Source organism: Colletotrichum costaricense, assembly GCF_030867565.1.
Source record: "Colletotrichum costaricense strain IMI 309622 chromosome Unknown Scaffold_8.1, whole genome shotgun sequence".
NCBI lineage: Eukaryota > Fungi > Ascomycota > Sordariomycetes > Glomerellales > Glomerellaceae > Colletotrichum > Colletotrichum costaricense.
Window position 1 is genome coordinate 1,776,453 of NW_026848237.1, and position 15,643 is coordinate 1,792,095.

At 54.1% G+C, this 15,643-nt stretch overlaps 5 protein-coding genes across 5 annotated transcripts; 2 read left to right on the top strand and 3 right to left on the bottom strand.

The window, feature by feature from the left end:
• Window positions 1-117: 117 nt before the first annotated feature.
• CCOS01_08632 (uncharacterized protein) lies at window positions 118-4,529 on the top strand (the record flags this gene model as incomplete). The annotated part of the gene is made up of 6 exons (XM_060456793.1): window positions 118-127; window positions 190-313; window positions 380-568; window positions 622-2,728; window positions 2,790-2,852; window positions 3,729-4,529. 6 exons carry the CDS (start codon window positions 118-120, stop codon window positions 4,527-4,529), a joined length of 3,294 nt encoding a protein of 1,097 aa, XP_060313067.1.
• Window positions 4,530-5,396: 867 nt separating this feature from the next.
• On the bottom strand, window positions 5,397-7,128 carry CCOS01_08633 (uncharacterized protein; the record flags this gene model as incomplete). The annotated part of the gene is made up of 3 exons (XM_060456794.1): window positions 5,397-6,429; window positions 6,489-6,852; window positions 6,924-7,128. The coding sequence occupies 3 exons, from the start codon at window positions 7,126-7,128 to the stop codon at window positions 5,397-5,399; spliced, it is 1,602 nt and encodes a 533-aa protein (XP_060313068.1).
• A 766-nt stretch (window positions 7,129-7,894) lies between these two features.
• Window positions 7,895-8,349, bottom strand: CCOS01_08634 (NADH:ubiquinone oxidoreductase 11.5kD subunit; the record flags this gene model as incomplete). Its single annotated transcript, XM_060456795.1, has 3 exons — window positions 7,895-8,041; window positions 8,126-8,265; window positions 8,322-8,349. 3 exons carry the CDS (start codon window positions 8,347-8,349, stop codon window positions 7,895-7,897), a joined length of 315 nt encoding a protein of 104 aa, XP_060313069.1.
• Window positions 8,350-8,896: 547 nt separating this feature from the next.
• On the top strand, window positions 8,897-11,786 carry CCOS01_08635 (secretory pathway protein Sec39; the record flags this gene model as incomplete). Its single annotated transcript, XM_060456796.1, has 3 exons — window positions 8,897-10,376; window positions 10,427-10,583; window positions 10,634-11,786. 3 exons carry the CDS (start codon window positions 8,897-8,899, stop codon window positions 11,784-11,786), a joined length of 2,790 nt encoding a protein of 929 aa, XP_060313070.1.
• Window positions 11,787-13,321: 1,535 nt separating this feature from the next.
• CCOS01_08636 (transformer-SR ribonucleoprotein) lies at window positions 13,322-14,822 on the bottom strand (the record flags this gene model as incomplete). The annotated part of the gene is made up of 4 exons (XM_060456797.1): window positions 13,322-13,477; window positions 13,548-13,621; window positions 14,141-14,496; window positions 14,578-14,822. 4 exons carry the CDS (start codon window positions 14,820-14,822, stop codon window positions 13,322-13,324), a joined length of 831 nt encoding a protein of 276 aa, XP_060313071.1.
• Between the last annotated feature and the right edge of the window lie 821 nt (window positions 14,823-15,643).

Sequence of the window (15,643 nt, forward strand, 5' to 3'; positions counted from 1 at the left end):
GACTCGCCCTTTCGAGAGCTCTCGACGAGCTTGCAACCCCCTCCGTGCATTCCTCTCCTCCAGGACCCAGCTACCTGTCCAAGGCCCTCCGCGGGCCCATTCCCCCGGTCGCCCAACATGAGTTCTTGTATGATGAAGCCCCTCTGTACCTGTGACGGTGGCCTGGAGCTGACTTAGGTGACACTCCAGTGAAGCAGTTCATCCGCAACGTTCGCGCCGCCAAGACCATCGCCGACGAACGAGCCGTTATTCAGAAAGAGAGCGCCTCCATCCGAGCAAGCTTCAGAGAAGAGAGCGGCGACCACAGCGTGAGGTGCGCAATGGATTATGACCCCGAAAGAAAACCCACCACGGATCGGGGCTGACGTTTAATCACTAGGCGGAACAATGTCGCCAAGCTCCTATACCTTTTTACCCTCGGTGAGAGAACACATTTTGGTCAGATCGAATGTCTGAAGCTGCTTGCCTCTCCACGATTTGCCGACAAGCGACTGGGACATCTCGCTACCAGTTTGCTGCTTGACGAAAACCAGGAGGTCTTGACGCTTGTGACAAACTCACTACAGAAGTAAGGCCCGGCAACACATCTTGGCCATTGACACCATAGCTGATATGGAATAGTGATCTCGCCCACTCGAATCAGTATGTCGTCGGTCTGGCCCTTTGCACCCTGGGTAACATCGCCTCCATTGAGATGTCGCGAGACCTGTTCCAGCAAGTCGAAGCCTGCGTCAACACATCGAACCCGTATATTCGAAGGAAGGCGGCGCTCTGTGCCATGCGGATATGTCGCAAGGTCCCAGACTTGAAAGAGCACTTCGTCGACAAGGTCAGCAACCTGCTGGCCGACCGAAACCACGGCGTCCAGCTGTGTGGCTTGACCCTGGCAACCAGCTTCTGCGAGGCCGACGAAGAAGAAGATGCGGATGGTGATGAGGACATTGTCGAGAAGTTCAAGATCTTTGTACCGAACCTGGTCAAGACACTGAAGGCTCTCGCAACCTCTGGATATGCTCCCGAGCATGACGTCACAGGTATCAGCGATCCGTTTGTGCAAGTCAAGATCCTCCGCTTCTTGAGGGCCTTGGCTACGGGCGACGCACATGTCAGTGAGCAGATCAACGATATTCTGGCACAGGTTGCGACAAATACGGACTCCTCAAAGAACGTCGGAAACTCCATCTTGTATGAGGCCGTCCTCACGATCCTCGATATCGAGGCGGATTCTGGTCTTCGCGTACTTGGTGTCAATATTCTGGGCAAGTTCCTGTCCAACCGCGATAACAACATCCGTTACGTTGCGCTCAACACTCTTATCAAGGTGGTCGCCATCGAGCCAAACGCTGTCCAGAGACATCGCAACACCATTTTGGAGTGCTTGAGAGACCCGGATATCAGCATCAGGAGGCGAGCGCTCGAACTCAGCTTTACGCTCATCAACGAGAGCAACGTGCGGGTCCTCATTCGGGAGTTGCTTGCATTCTTGGAGGTCGCCGACAATGAGTTCAAGCCTACCATGACCAGTCAAATAGGCATTGCTGCCGACAAATTTGCACCGAACAAGCGCTGGCACGTCGACACAATGTTGCGAGTGTTGACGCTCGCCGGCAATTATGTTAAGGAGCCTATCATGTCATCATTTATCCGACTGGTGGCCACTACCCCTGAACTGCAGACCTACGCCGTTCAGAAGCTTTATATCAACTTGAAGAAGGATATTACGCAGGAGAGTCTTACACAAGCTGGAGCGTGGTGTATCGGCGAGTACGGCGATGCTCTATTGAGAGGTGGGCAATATGAAGAGGAAGAACTGGTTCGTGAGGTTAAGCAGCACGAACTCATCGACTTGTTCACGACTATCCTCAACAGCAACCACGCAACCCAAGTTTCGACCGAGTACATCGTGACGGCGCTCGTTAAGCTCACGACGAGATTGTCGGATCCTGCGCAACTGGATCGCATCCGCCGGCTGCTTGAAGTCCACCAGACAAGTTTGGATGTTGAGGTTCAGCAAAGAGCTGTTGAGTACACCAACTTGTTCTCGTACGACCAAATCCGCTCTGGCGTTCTTGAGAAGATGCCGCCTCCTCAAATCAAGGAGGAATCCCGCGTACTGGGCGCGGCGACCACCACAAAGAAGGCCAAGGCCGCCAACAGGAAATCGAGGGTCGTCAAGCCAACCGAGCAGGATCTCCTATTCGACCTTATGGACACCCCTCCAACAACTACTCCTGCCGCCGGTGGCGCCTCTAACACCGACCTTCTCGCCGACATTCTGGGCGGTACCTCATCGCCCCCTACATCGACATCTCCTGGCCCGCAACAATCCCAGGCAGCCTCTATCATGGACCTCTTCTCCCAAGGTCCTGCCCAGCCCGTGGGCTCTCCTGTACCAGTTATGGGTGGCTCGAACATGGACCTGATGTCTTCCATGTCCGCCGTGGCAACCCCTCCGCCCCAGGCGCAGGCCGCCCCGCAGGCACCCGCAGGCCTTCCTGTCTACGACAACAATGGTCTCAACGTCAGCTTCCAGATCCAGCGCAATGCCGAGGGTCTTGTTCAGGTCATCGGTCGCTTCAGAAACTCAGGCCCCGGTCCTTTGTCGAACGTGGGATTACAAGCAGCTGTTCCCAAGACGCAGAAGCTGCAGCTCATGGCCATTTCGAGCACGGATGTTGGTCCTGGCGCCGAAGCCACCCAGAGAATGATTGTGTCTGGAGCCAAGGGAGTATGTTTCTTCCCCCTCTTTGCTTTTGTACTTTTTCATCAGATTGCTAACTTTCTCGCAGCCGCTGCGACTACGTCTGAGGATTGGGTACGGGCATTCGTCTGCCGGAGAAGTGATGGACCAGGTGAACTGGACCGAGCCGTCCTGATTTGGCGCATGTTCTCTTCGGGCGGTGGCGTGGACTTGTATGCTTACGATGACAAGGCAAGCGTATTGAAAAATAGAAAGATCTGCGAGGATGAAAGATTGGGGGCAATTAAAAGCACACCGTCGTTGAAACCACCTGCTTCTTACTGGATTTGACCCGTGATGACATAACATATATAGCTCTGGTGTCGACGTAGCAATTTCTACCTATGCGTCGTTGTCGTTGTGTTGTAGTGCTTGGCCAAGTGTGGGACAATGGAATGTACACACTTCATTAAGCTCACCGACCTCGGTGCAGGCATCCACCCATCCATCCATCCATCCCACCTACCTCTGATAGCGGGGCCAACATCAATTCCAGAAATCAGATGTATCAACCGCGTACAAGCTTCCTCGCCATCAAACATAGTCGTTTCCTCATTCACCCTCCTCAAGCTCGTGCATATACCTACACTTTTCAAAATATGGGCAAGGAGGTGGGGGAAACGTCGACGTCGCATACCGAGCGCACGGCGGCTCAACCCCGGGATTCTGTAGGAAGCCACCTCCAAGCTGTCATGCTGTCAGCAGTACCTATGTGCTCATGAAGAAAGACAGACATTGCACAGCGTTACACTTGTCAGAGTCAATGCCGTAAACGAAGAAATCCGTCTCTTCCGGCTTGGGATAAAGGAGGGGTCGAGGATTGAGGTACGTTCGGCATCCACAATTTCCTGCCGCCTTCAAAGGATGAGGTTTACATACGCGACTTACATTGCGCGGAAATGTCCCCGCCTCTGGCCGTGGCTCCCGGTTTACCTCTCACTTGGCCAGGCTCTTGATCCGATGTGACTTACTCATTGCGGGAAAACAGTTCCTCCCAGGCCAATGGCTGGACACCTACGTCCCCGGCGTGCCCAAGGCAGGGGGCTTCACCCTCACCAGCCCGCCGTCCAAGGCCGTCCTACCAAGATCCGCGTACCTCGAGCTCGCGGTGCAAAAGTCGCCGACGAACCCGGCCGCCGCTTGGCTCTGGGAACAACCTGTCGACGACGAGAATGAAGACCCCTCCCAGGTAGAGAAGAAACCAGAGATTCAGGTCCGCGTCGGCGGGTCCTTTGTCTGGCCGCCCCCGGGAATTGCTGACTTGGCCTCCCTGCGGCGAATCGTCTTCATTGCAGGCGGCGTCGGTGTGAATCCGCTGATGAGTATCGTGAGTCACCTGGCTGAAGGGGTTGAAGGGAAGGGCGGCTGCCCGTACGATGTCCAGTTCATGTACTCGACAAAGGTGCCGTCGTCGGCGTCGCCGCCAGAAGAGTCTGGCGAGGACAGCCTCCTCGATTCCGAAAAGATCCTCTTTATGGAGCGGCTAGCGGCTATTTTCGGCCGGGAAAAAGTCCGTGGCCAGATGAGGTTGTTCCTCACCGGCCTCGGTCCCGGGATCGCATCCGGTGAGTCCGTTCTACATTGCAACGAGATGGACGTCCCGTTCAAGAGGCGCCGTATGGGCCTCGGAGACGTGGCGGAAGCCTTGGGGCCCGAAGCGGAACGCGGTGATGCGTTGGTGTACGTCTGCGGGATCCCGTCCATGACTGATGAGTTGGTCGAGAGCCTCATATCGAAGAGCGGGTTGAATCTCAGACCTGAACGGGTTCTGTGTGAGAAGTGGTGGTGATGTAGAGCCTTCGGGAGCTGTCGACACCTTACGAGATTAGCTTGTTCCTCCTCAGGCCTAAATGATAAGGTATAGCTCTGAGGAGTGTACAGGTTCTACTTGTGATGTGTGAAATCGGAATTCTTGCGCGAATGCTTTGGATAACTCAGAATCACCAGTGCAAATACACTGCTCATAGAGGACCTTGGAGTAACTGATAAGCAGAGGGAAAAGTGACAACGGCTTTCTGCAGTGTTTGATTTGAGCGTGATTAGATTTCACGAAGGAAGTCGCTGGTTTCCGTCTTCGTCAACGCCACTGATAAGGTCGCATGGTCTTTACTCCGACCAGGCTCGTCGACATCTATTAAAATCAGAAGCAACATTCTACCTCAATGGAAGATTTATAACGCAATAATCCTGTTTAAACACTTCCGCGTTAGTGGCAACGTATTCAATAATGTTTACCTTGTGACAGACGCATAGTAGCTAGGATAAGACCATTCAATGTCGATGTATATCTGTCTCATCAAGTCAACATCAAGAAGCCCATAAACTATATAGAACAAAGTAATATTACCATTACATCGATCCTTAGAGCTTGTTTCCCGGTGAGTTATCGCATTTTCCAATGCACCAATAACGGTTCACTTCCGTTTCGGTTCCTTGTTCAGCAAAGCTGTGAATTTCCGTCTACTGAACATAGTGATGTGAGCCTCTCAGTTTTCATGGCTAAGAGCTTCCAACATGTCTTAGAAACATACAGGCCTCTTCTGAATATGATCAGTGAATTGGCCACTGAAGTGCTCCGTTCCTTTCAGCAAACTCGTGCCTATGATCAAAATAGTCCTACAGATAACCCGAATTTGTCTTCTTGAACCCGGAAGTCTCATTGGTCTTCATTCCTCCCTCGATCACTCCACTTGTTGAGATTCAATCTGCCATGCCTGCGACGCAAAGGCGATGGACTCCGCTTGAGCCATTCTCCTTCCGAGACGCTCACGTTGTCAAAGTTATCGACAGTTGACGCCATGCCGGGGTTAGAACCGAGGCGCCTGGGATCTCGAATGGAATAGTCTGAGAAACTCAGACTGCTGATAGACGAACCTCGCAGCCTCATGGCGCTCGCACGCGCTGCTGCAATATAATCTTGCCTCCCAACCCTGTTAAATACCTCCAAGCCACCCGTAGAAGGAGGGCTCATGTCATAGTCGGATGAAGACGCTGGAAGTCCTAGGGGCGGAGATGGGAGAGGACGGCGAGGATGTATCTTAGGGAGCTCTTGAGATAGAGAGGGCAGCGTCACCTGTCTGGCAACTCCAAGCTCAATCTCGTCACAACCACTCGACTCGTCAATGTACGGTAAGAGCGATGGTGTGACTGAAGGTGCCCTCGTCGATTCTAGTGACTGCCTGCTGATCGATGGTTCAAAGTCAGGAAGCATTGGCAGAGGTCGAAGAGGGTCTGACACCTTCCGAATCTCTCGCGCTAGCTTGCTGGGTTGAGGCATCCTGGTCGTTTTCAGGGCCGGAGGAGCGAGCTTGGGTGGTGTTTCAAGGTAGAAGTCTCTCTCGGCAGGCGAATTCTGCCTCTCTCTAATCTTGTTCCGACCTTTGTTACTGTCCTCAAAGACTAGACCGTCAAGGGATTCGAGGCCAAATGGTCTCGGGTGGGTTCGAATATAGCTTCCAGTCTCATTGTGGTTTGGCGTCTTTGGTCTGTCAGGCAAATGTCCACTCTGTGCATCTGAGGCCATCAGTTCCTCATAATGCGCTTCTGAGACCAAGTTCAGCGCCTTCAAGTTTCCCCAAGTGCGGTAGAAGAAGCGGAAAGCGGCGAATGGAGAGTCAACAGGGTCGATAAGGGCCCAGTCGTAGAATGTGAGATCTTGAGGTAACTCCACGAGGCCGCCGGTTGGTGATCTATGTCATGGATCAATTTAGTCGAAGTGTTGGAGTGGATTATGAAAAGGAAATCTTACGTGATCCCGTATTGATCTTGACTGCGAAAGTCATCAAGTTGAGGCGCCCTCCTCCTTCGTCCGTAGGATCGGAAAATCTGAAGGTCGATGAGGCCGCCATCCATGGCAGCGGAGGTCTCGGAGCGCGGTGTGAAGTGAAAGAAACGTTTCTCAATGCCTTCACGCTTATAAGTGACGCCACACTCTCGATAATGCCACTTGGTATCGGGCTCGTACAGAGCATGACTAACGATCTGGCTCTGGGTGGCTTGCGACTTGATACCCCAAGAAACTACTTGACGACCGTTCATGGTCATTCTGAAGTACAGGAATTTGCTACCCGGGGGAGGTTTGTTGATTGAGTATCTCAAGTGGAACTGGGATCCTGTATAACCTACGTCAATTCTGGCCAATTGGTGTAATGCGCTGAGGAAGCAAGCTAAAGTAGTGACAGACCTGGCGACGAGGGAATGTAGACGGATGTCGTCGGTCTGCACTTCTCTGGTGTTGACGTGAAGCTGGAAGTCGTGGTCGACATCGGGCTTGCTGCATGATGACCCCGAAGTCGGACAGAGGAGGACTCGGGGTGAGGGAGCTCGGGCAACCCCTCCATGTTGGGACCGGGCACGATCGAGACGTCGATGCCCCTGAAGCTAGGCATTGTGTCTGTGTTGCTGACGATCGGTTATGCTTGGGCGAACGAGTTCGACGAGGTCTCCCATGGAACCAGCCAAGTTTGCAGAACAACACTTGAGGGAAAGGAAGGGAATGGTGATTAGTGGTAGCTATGAGGGTAGTCGAGGGGACGTGGAAGCAGTAATTTGATCGGGTTGGTATTTTGGGAATATGCGTCTGGAAACTGGTAGGTGAGGTAGGAGTGAAGTGTATTGAAAGTTTGGACTGAGTGCGAATCGTCGACTGCGTCGGTTTTTCTTCAGGGCAGGTGCGGCTTCTGGTGAATTGCAGTCTGCACCTTCCCTCAGTACGTATACAAGCTACCTTGCTCTGGCCGCCTGCTCCTGCCGCCGTTCTTCGCAAATTTCGCCGATAAGGTTAAGCTCCATGCTTAGGTACGTTGGCAATTGCTTCCCTTTCGTTTACCTACATACGCAGACTTCTCAGATGGCGTATGGGAAGCCCACCGCTTTGAGGTTAGTAACAACATAACACCACCACAACCACCACAACCATACATGTGTTCGGTGACTCCTCAACGCATTCAAATCTTCTAATGCAGGAGATGTGTCTCGTCTAAGGTGAAACTGGCACCTCTCTAGATCCCCGAACAGCACGCAAGCGATCCACCTCCATGCACTGAAAAGAAAACTAGTGTTGATCATTTGGTGCTTGCAAAAGCTACCTATTCGGTTCGCGCCATGTACATGTTTGTCTCGCCCCTCTCGAGCCCGGCTTTAACTTTATCTCGCTCAACTCGACCCCGTTACGACCTTAGTGTCGTCCTCCTTGCCAAGTAGCCCTAGGTTGCGTATTTGCCCCGCGCTCGGTGCGTTGTCTCGTGCACTGGCAGACTCAGCCTTTCGGTAGGCAGCCTGGAGCGCTCTCGTTCTCGCAGCCTATATGTGTTCGTGTCACTGGTTAGTGATCGGTCCTCTGGTGATAGGTATGCCGGGATTGAGGGATCGAGGGGTCTGACAGACCTCCTTCTTGTGGTGCAGGCACTCGTAGTAGTCCTCCAGAGCCAATCCGCACTTCTTCTTCTCTGAGTGATCCTCGCCGTTGGTGTTGACGACATAGCAGCCAAGAAGCTCCTGCCAGTAGGGGAAGCACCGCGATGGGCCTAGCCGGCGTCACAGAATCAGTACGGCATCAATGGCGACGGGAATGGGCAATTACCTCCGTGAAGTCCGTATCCAGAGGCCATTGTGGATATACAAGCGCCGATTGGTGGGTTGGTGAAGCTTCAAGTCGTCGGGCACTGTCGTGGAGACGCAATCGCGAAGTCGAAAGTCTGGAAGGTGGTTGTGCCAATGGAAGAGTCCGCGGCTGTCTGGCAAATATTATCCTATCAGAAGGTACTTGATTCCAATAGCACTTCCGCCGGGACCGTGAGTTCTCGGGGCTAGCGCGCGTCTATTCCTCCCTGACCCGCTTGCTTGCCAATCAGAGCACCTGGCACTCAATCCACTCAGCACCTCAGGCAAGGTACCTTCTTTAGTATCTGATGACGAAAGCTAAGTGCATGCACCCCAAGTCCCCAACTGAACACGCTTCGGGGAGCTGGACCTTGATGCCCGTGCCTGTGCCCACTTGCACTTGCGCTTGCACCTGTCGACTTGTCCAGCGCTCCGATATACCGACATCGGTTCGCGATAGCTCCTCTGACCAGCTGAGTCCAGCGCTTCATGGTCAGCTCGCAGTAAAAGTTCCCGACAACACACTAGACTGGATATGCCTCGGACCCTTGCAGAATGAGCCTCGTCCTGTCCCCGCCGAAGCTTGTGCTTTTGGCTGTCCACTTAGCCATCCACGCCGATATTGAAAGCCTGGCCTTTCTTGCCTCTCGACATGCTACTGTCCTCCGCAAGGACCTCGTTCTGCGCGTCCTCGTGACCTATCTGCCCGAGACAGTTAGTTCTAGCGATTACCTTTCCTTTTTGGAGGAGCTTTCGACTGGCGAATTCATCGACCGCGAAGCCGAGAACATCGACCACTCTATCGTCGAGAACTTGTCGGATGAAGACGCTGCGAGAAAGGTTCGCAAACTCCACTTGCTACCGTTAGCTAGGAAGGATATCACGGTCGAAACCGACGACGATCCATTGACTTTATTCCTCCTACACCGAGCACACCGTGTCGACGAAGAGGCCGGCCTGCTCAACCAGCTTCCCGAATTACTTGGCCCTTTTATACAGTATGCTCCAGGTATCCGGGTCTGGATGGTCTCAACCTTGTTGCCACTGCTAAGGAGGAATTACGAATACTACCCGACGGAAAGCGTGCCCTATACGTTGGCCGAGTTTCAGAGTCTCCCAGATGGCGCCGCCGTTGATGCTCTTTTGTCCCAGACGGGCGCGCAGCCAAAGGATTATACTTTGATCGGGAGAGATCTCAGAGGCATGCTTGTGCCCTGGTTGCATGACGACGCGCGGTGGAAACGCTTAGACAAGACTGAATCGACAGAGGAGGGCATTTACAGTGCGGGATGGGAACGTTTCCTCGAATGGCTTCTTTCCAAGAGCTCGAGCTCCTGGAGAGTGGCTGTTGCTGCCGTTGAGCAATGGGGAGGTGCTGTAGACGTAGATCTGGGAGAGCATGATGTTGTGTGGCTCAGTGAGCAGCAACAGCAGCATCTCGATCGCCGCTATGCACGAGGAATCATGGCGTGCGCTTATCTGGTACCAGAGGCCAGCGTAGAAGCGCTCGAAGGAGCACACCAAATGTTGAGGAAGGTCATGGACCTGCTAGGTCAGGATGATATGATGTCACTTCGCGAGGGTACAGATACGTTATCTGCTGTTGCGTATCTGGAAGGTGATGGGATCCTGAACCACAAGAACACTGCCTTTATGCGAGACGACCTGCTCAAGGATTCGAACCCTCTCACCAAGCCGTCTCGAAAGTCAACACACCTTCTCCATGGCCTGATCCTCAGCGCATTCATACTGACGCAATGTGGACTACCTTGCACTATTAAGAGAGCTGGAGACTTGGCGTTCATCCAAGATGAAAGAGACCAGAAGGCCGAGGTGATTCAGCTGATACATACATTAGCAGAGAACGCTCCTAAGAACGACGAAACATATTGGGTCAAGAGACGAAAGGAAGTTCTCTGGCTCCGAGACTGGGGCATTGCCCCCACGCCAGAGGGCAAGGTGATGGGAATATTCGCCAAGGTCAAGCCGGAAGTTATCGAGACTGAGATCTTGAGAGCACTCCTGTCCAGTACACGTATGTGTACCATACACAATCCATGACTCTACTTTACTAACCATGGCCAGGATATTCGCTCGCAAGGTCCCTTTACGAGGACGCCACCGACAAGCCGCTGTCGCCGCAAATAGTGCAGGAGACCGTCGTAGCTGCTGCGCTCAACGCGTACGACAATGCGTCGAACCCAAGCCGCGCGAGGGGCGGCCTCAAGAAATGTGACGAGATGTGAGTAGGAAAACCCATATCACGACGGACTCCCGCTAATAGTTTCACAGTATCAATGCCTTCCCTCAAACGATTCACAAGTCCGTCCCTGAGCGGCGCCGTATCGACTCCTTGCTGAAAGCAACGCATGCCCTCAGCGAATACCGGCTGGTCCTGAGGCAAGGCGAACCCTTCAGTCCCATCGTGTTGCGTGTTCACTCAGATCCCGTTTCCATCATTGGTAAGGTTCTAGAGCAGAACCCGAAGAGCTACACTCGCATTCATGACCTCTTGGACGTGGGCACCAACATGGTTCACGCCGGACTCGTGGACCGCAATAACAAGGTCGCCGCAGCTACAGCTCAAGCCGAAGAGAATGGGCAGCAAATCGATGCTGCGACACAACGCATCACAGCCATGTGTATCGAAGCAGCCTTGAAAGAAGACGACTTTGAGACGGCGTACTCATATATCGTCAACCGGCTCAGCGGCGGAGTGGACGCATCAATGGGTTCCACGGTAAAAGTCGACGACGACTGGTCCTGGAGGGCTGCTCTGCAGGCCGGGCAGTACATCAGGAGTGCCCGAACAGTACGCCCGACACACCTGGGCAACGCCAGCGGGAATCCCGACATCAGGCACCTAGAACAGCGCATCGACTGCCTCGCCACGGCCCTGAGGATTGCGCCTCCCTCGCAGCTACAGGAGATTCTCAAAACCTTCCGCCGCTGCGAGGAGCAGCTTGACTCAGCCATCAAGGAAGACGCTGCTCGCGAAGAGGACCTGGGCACTGCCGAGCACTCTGTCATGCCCGGCGGCTTCGACGCAGCCCCCGCGGCGGTGCGATCTCACCGGTCGTCAGGCGAACGGCAGGCCCACCCATCAGCCGCGGTTGCGAGCAAGGCCGGAGATGACGCCCCCATGTCGCTGTTCGACCTCTCGCGTGCAACGGCCCGCGCGGCGACTCGCAACTTCACTGCGCTCTCGACTCTACAGCAATCTGCCGGTGGTGGCGCCGCTGCTGCCGCCGCTGCGGCTCCTGCGCCGGGTTCATCAGGCTCGGCGCCTGACGGCGAATGGGATGGGCATGATGACCACCCCAGGGCGAGGAAGCGCGATCAGCTACGCGAGGCGGCCATGGGCACGTTAACATCAGGCGTTGGCTGGCTTATTGGTGCGCCTGCGCCTGCGCCCAACCAGTCACAGGCACCAAGAAACGACTGAGGCTGAGTACCCGAGTTGAAGATCATGTGTTCGCAGCAGTAGTCACGACTAAATGATGAATGATTCCCCAAACTTCTGGACGACGGGTGGAGCGCCATGGACTGTACAGTTCCTTTTGATGACTTTGTGTTATATTATGTACCAAGCTATGATACTGCCTATCTGGTTTGTGCTGTTAATTACCATTCGGGTGCAAGTTGTGTAGCAATTATTCTTCCCAGCGGGATGACGTGAAAGACCGGGCAACCCCTTGGGAGTTCCATATTAATAGAGAGGTGAGAGACTCTCAACGATTTGCCTGGTCCAAGTAAATTATGCTCGTGCCTCTTACGTTCGACGTTGAACGCTATTTTGACGCAGATGACGAAGGCCTCGGATCTCTGTTCGCCGCAGGCTGTCAGATACAGCAGACCTCATCAAAGGTTGAGCCACGATGCGTTTGAGCAACTTCTTTGCGGCAATAGGGAAAGCCCTGCCAGAAGCCGTGTGGGAAATGGAGAAAATATTTCCAAACCAACACGCGAAAGGCAAACCCCGCGCCGTGACTGAGACAGCAGACAACTAGATGGGGTAGGCCTAAAAGTTGGGCTGCACCGCGCGTTGGAACTTAGGCTGGTCGCCCGCGCAAAATCGGAAAAGCTGGCGGAAAAAGGAAGTAGAGTAAGTAGCGAAGCAAACGTGGGAGATGGACGCCAAGGCTATGTCAGGCATCCACATTCCAAGCGGAACGAATTTTCACTGTGAAAGCGATGTGTTTGCTAAAGCGTCAGTTTAGTTCAGTGCATTTGGGGGGAGATACCTTTGAAACAAATTTTGTGCTTTGTTATCACATATGCCATGTGACGCTCTAAACACGGCCAAGAAGCGCTGGAGGTGGGTGATCAGAATAACGCGGCGAAGCAAGGGCCACGACTTCGTTGAATCCCGTACCACTGATTTGTGCTGACATGACGATGAAATGAACAATAGAGGGTGTGGATGGCGGGAAAAGAGGCGTTTCATTTACGATATGAGGGTTGAATTTGAATAGTGGCGTTCAGGCGGCACAGTTACGTTTTAGTTGAATTAAGGGACGTGGTTGTCATTCATGTTGCATTGCTGGTCAACATCTTATCATGCTGAAAATTGCATCGAAAGAGCCATGTCGGATTTGCGAAGCCGTCTCAAACTCGACTGAACCCCGATGTGGGACGCGATAGATAATGGTACAAGGTGGAAAGTGCTGCGTAGAAACAATCGTGGACCGCCGCAGGCCCACGATGTGGTGTAACGAAAGTGCTGGTCCACGAGGGGGAAGTGACTGTCACTCTGGCCAAAGCCTGTCGATGCCTGCCGTTTTTTTGCCGTGTTGATTGTTTGCCATAGCTACCATAGAGACCGCCAAACATTCGTCGACTGCAGAGACCGAGTTAAGAAACAGCACCCAAATAAAAGGCAGCTGGTTCTCGCCTACAGTCATTGTTACCGAGAAACCGAGGTTAAGAAGCCGTGAACCACGCAGGCCGAAAAATTCCCATTTTGTGATCCATCCCATACTAGTTGTAGTGCACAAGAACTTCATGAGACGCAAATTTTGGGATATCCGCCGTAATCGATCGAACTAGGAAAGAGGAAAGGGATGATCCGTCAGTCGCCATCAAACCGGGCGTATTGACGACTCCGGAAGAGAGCGTTAAGAAATTAGCGAGAGCCTAGATACGTTAGCGTTGAGACCACAGCGAATTCACTGGGGTTGGGATTTCCAACCTCCATAGGCCTCACGACCCTCGGAGCGGGCAGGGGCGTCAGCGTAAGCCGCACCTCCGGCGGGAGCATCGCGAGGAGGACGGTCACGGCTGCTGCTGTAGGTATCATCACCACCGCGCTCGCGTCTCTCGTAGCCGGCAGCACCACCGCCGCGGCGGTCATCGCCACCACGAGCATAGCGGTCGCCACGGTCCTCACGTCCGCCACCGCCGCCGCCGTAGCGATCGACACGGCCACTGCTGCTGTAAGTATCGTCACCACCACGCTCGCGTCTCTCGTAGCCGCCGGAGCCACCAGCGCCGCCCCGATCCTCACGGTAGCTGCGGTCGTAGCCACGGTCCTCACGGTAGCCACGGTCGTAGCCACCGCCACCGCCACGGTCTTCGTAGCCTCCACGGCGCTCGTATCCGCGGTAGCGGTAGGGGTCATCGCGGCCACCTCCGTAGCCACCACCTCCATAGCCGCCACCGCCGTAACCTCCGCGACGACGGTCGTCGTAACGGTCGTTGAATCGGCCTCCACGGCCACCTCCGCCGCCACCGCCCTCTGTTGAACGTCGCATTAGTGACTCCTCCTAAAGTGATCGTGTTGACAGAGCAAATGCTTACCACGCTTGGGGGGGCCGAAGTATTTGCCAGGGGTGGGAGTGCGAGGGCGAGCACGACGAGCCTTCTCGATGCTCAAGGTGCGTCCCTCAATCTGCTCTCCCTGCAGACCCTCCTTAGCGGCGTCGGCCTGGTCAGAAGTGACCATCTTGACGAAGCCAAATCCACGAGACTCCTTGGTGTGGGGGTCGCGCATGATCTGGCACTTCTCAACATCACCGTACTTCTCGAACATGCGAGTGACCTCCTGCTCGGTCAAACGGGGGTGGATGCCAGTGACGAAGAGGTTGGAGCCAGGGTTGATAGCGCCGTCATCGTCACGGTCGCCACCGCGGGAGCCAGTCTCATCCTTGGCGCCACTGGAAAGGAAAACAGTACGTGTCAGCAATCGAACATTGTTTGGACAAAAGCGGATTCATCGAAATTTTGTGTTTGCTTACCGGTCGCGGTCGCGGTCACCGTTGCCAGAGGGCGAAGCAGAGCGACGACGTCCAGAGTCTCCGTCATCACGCGCAGGGCGAGGGGAGGCGCTGCGGTTGTCGCGCTCGTAACGAGGAGCCTCGTCTGTGTCGCGTTTGTCTGTCAGCGCCTCGTCGTGCTTTGGGGGGCGGTCTGTATCGAGAAAGAACGAACCATCGTAGCGGTCGCCGTTGGCGGCCTCGTAATCCATAGCGGTGGAAGCCATAATGATCTAGTGAACAAACGAGTTGTTGTTCGTTGACAGTGTTTGATGTTGGTTGTGGGTAGAATTGGCCAACGACGCGAAAGCCGGTGACGCAGACTCTTCTGTTGCGGCGATTGGTCAGAAGGGAGGATGCGAAGCGGATCGGACCCAACAAGAAGGGGAACCTTGGGGAAGTAAGGAAGGGGATGCGTACGTGGGAGAGAGAAAAAAGAGACTGGACGAAGATAGGAAATTTTTTGGTACAATCGTCGATGTAGTAATTATACGACGATAGACATCAATTGAGGAAGCGACGAGGCCTTGAGATGCCGATTGTGGGAGGGAGGGAAAGGTGAAGAAAGCGAGGTGAAGGAAGGGACGTTTGTGGTCGAGGCGCAGAGAGAGGTAGAGAGGGAGAGAAAGATGGTCCACGGGGTCAATGGGTGAGGTGTGCGTGTGTCGGGTGTATGGGCGCGCCTGCCTTGCCTGTCTTTGCAGCTAGGTAGTCAAAGCACTAAGCATTGCCTGTCTTACCTAAAGGTACTTACCTTAAGACCGTGATACCACTTTTCACAGCAGCAGCGGCAGGTACACCCCAGGTCCGGTGAATGTACCTACCTTACCTAGCTTGTGACGGAAGTGGAAGGCGCAGGGTTGGTGCAGCCAGCACCTGAATGGTCAGCTTTCTGGGCGAATTCAAGACTGGAACATGAGCAAGGCGGACAAAATGCAGCTTTTGCAGCAGGCTACCAACGTTATGCAACCTATGTATGGTACTCTCAATGGCTCGACCATCTCTTCGCTGTTGGTGAGAAGGCAGGGCGAACGAAGGAATGGGCCAG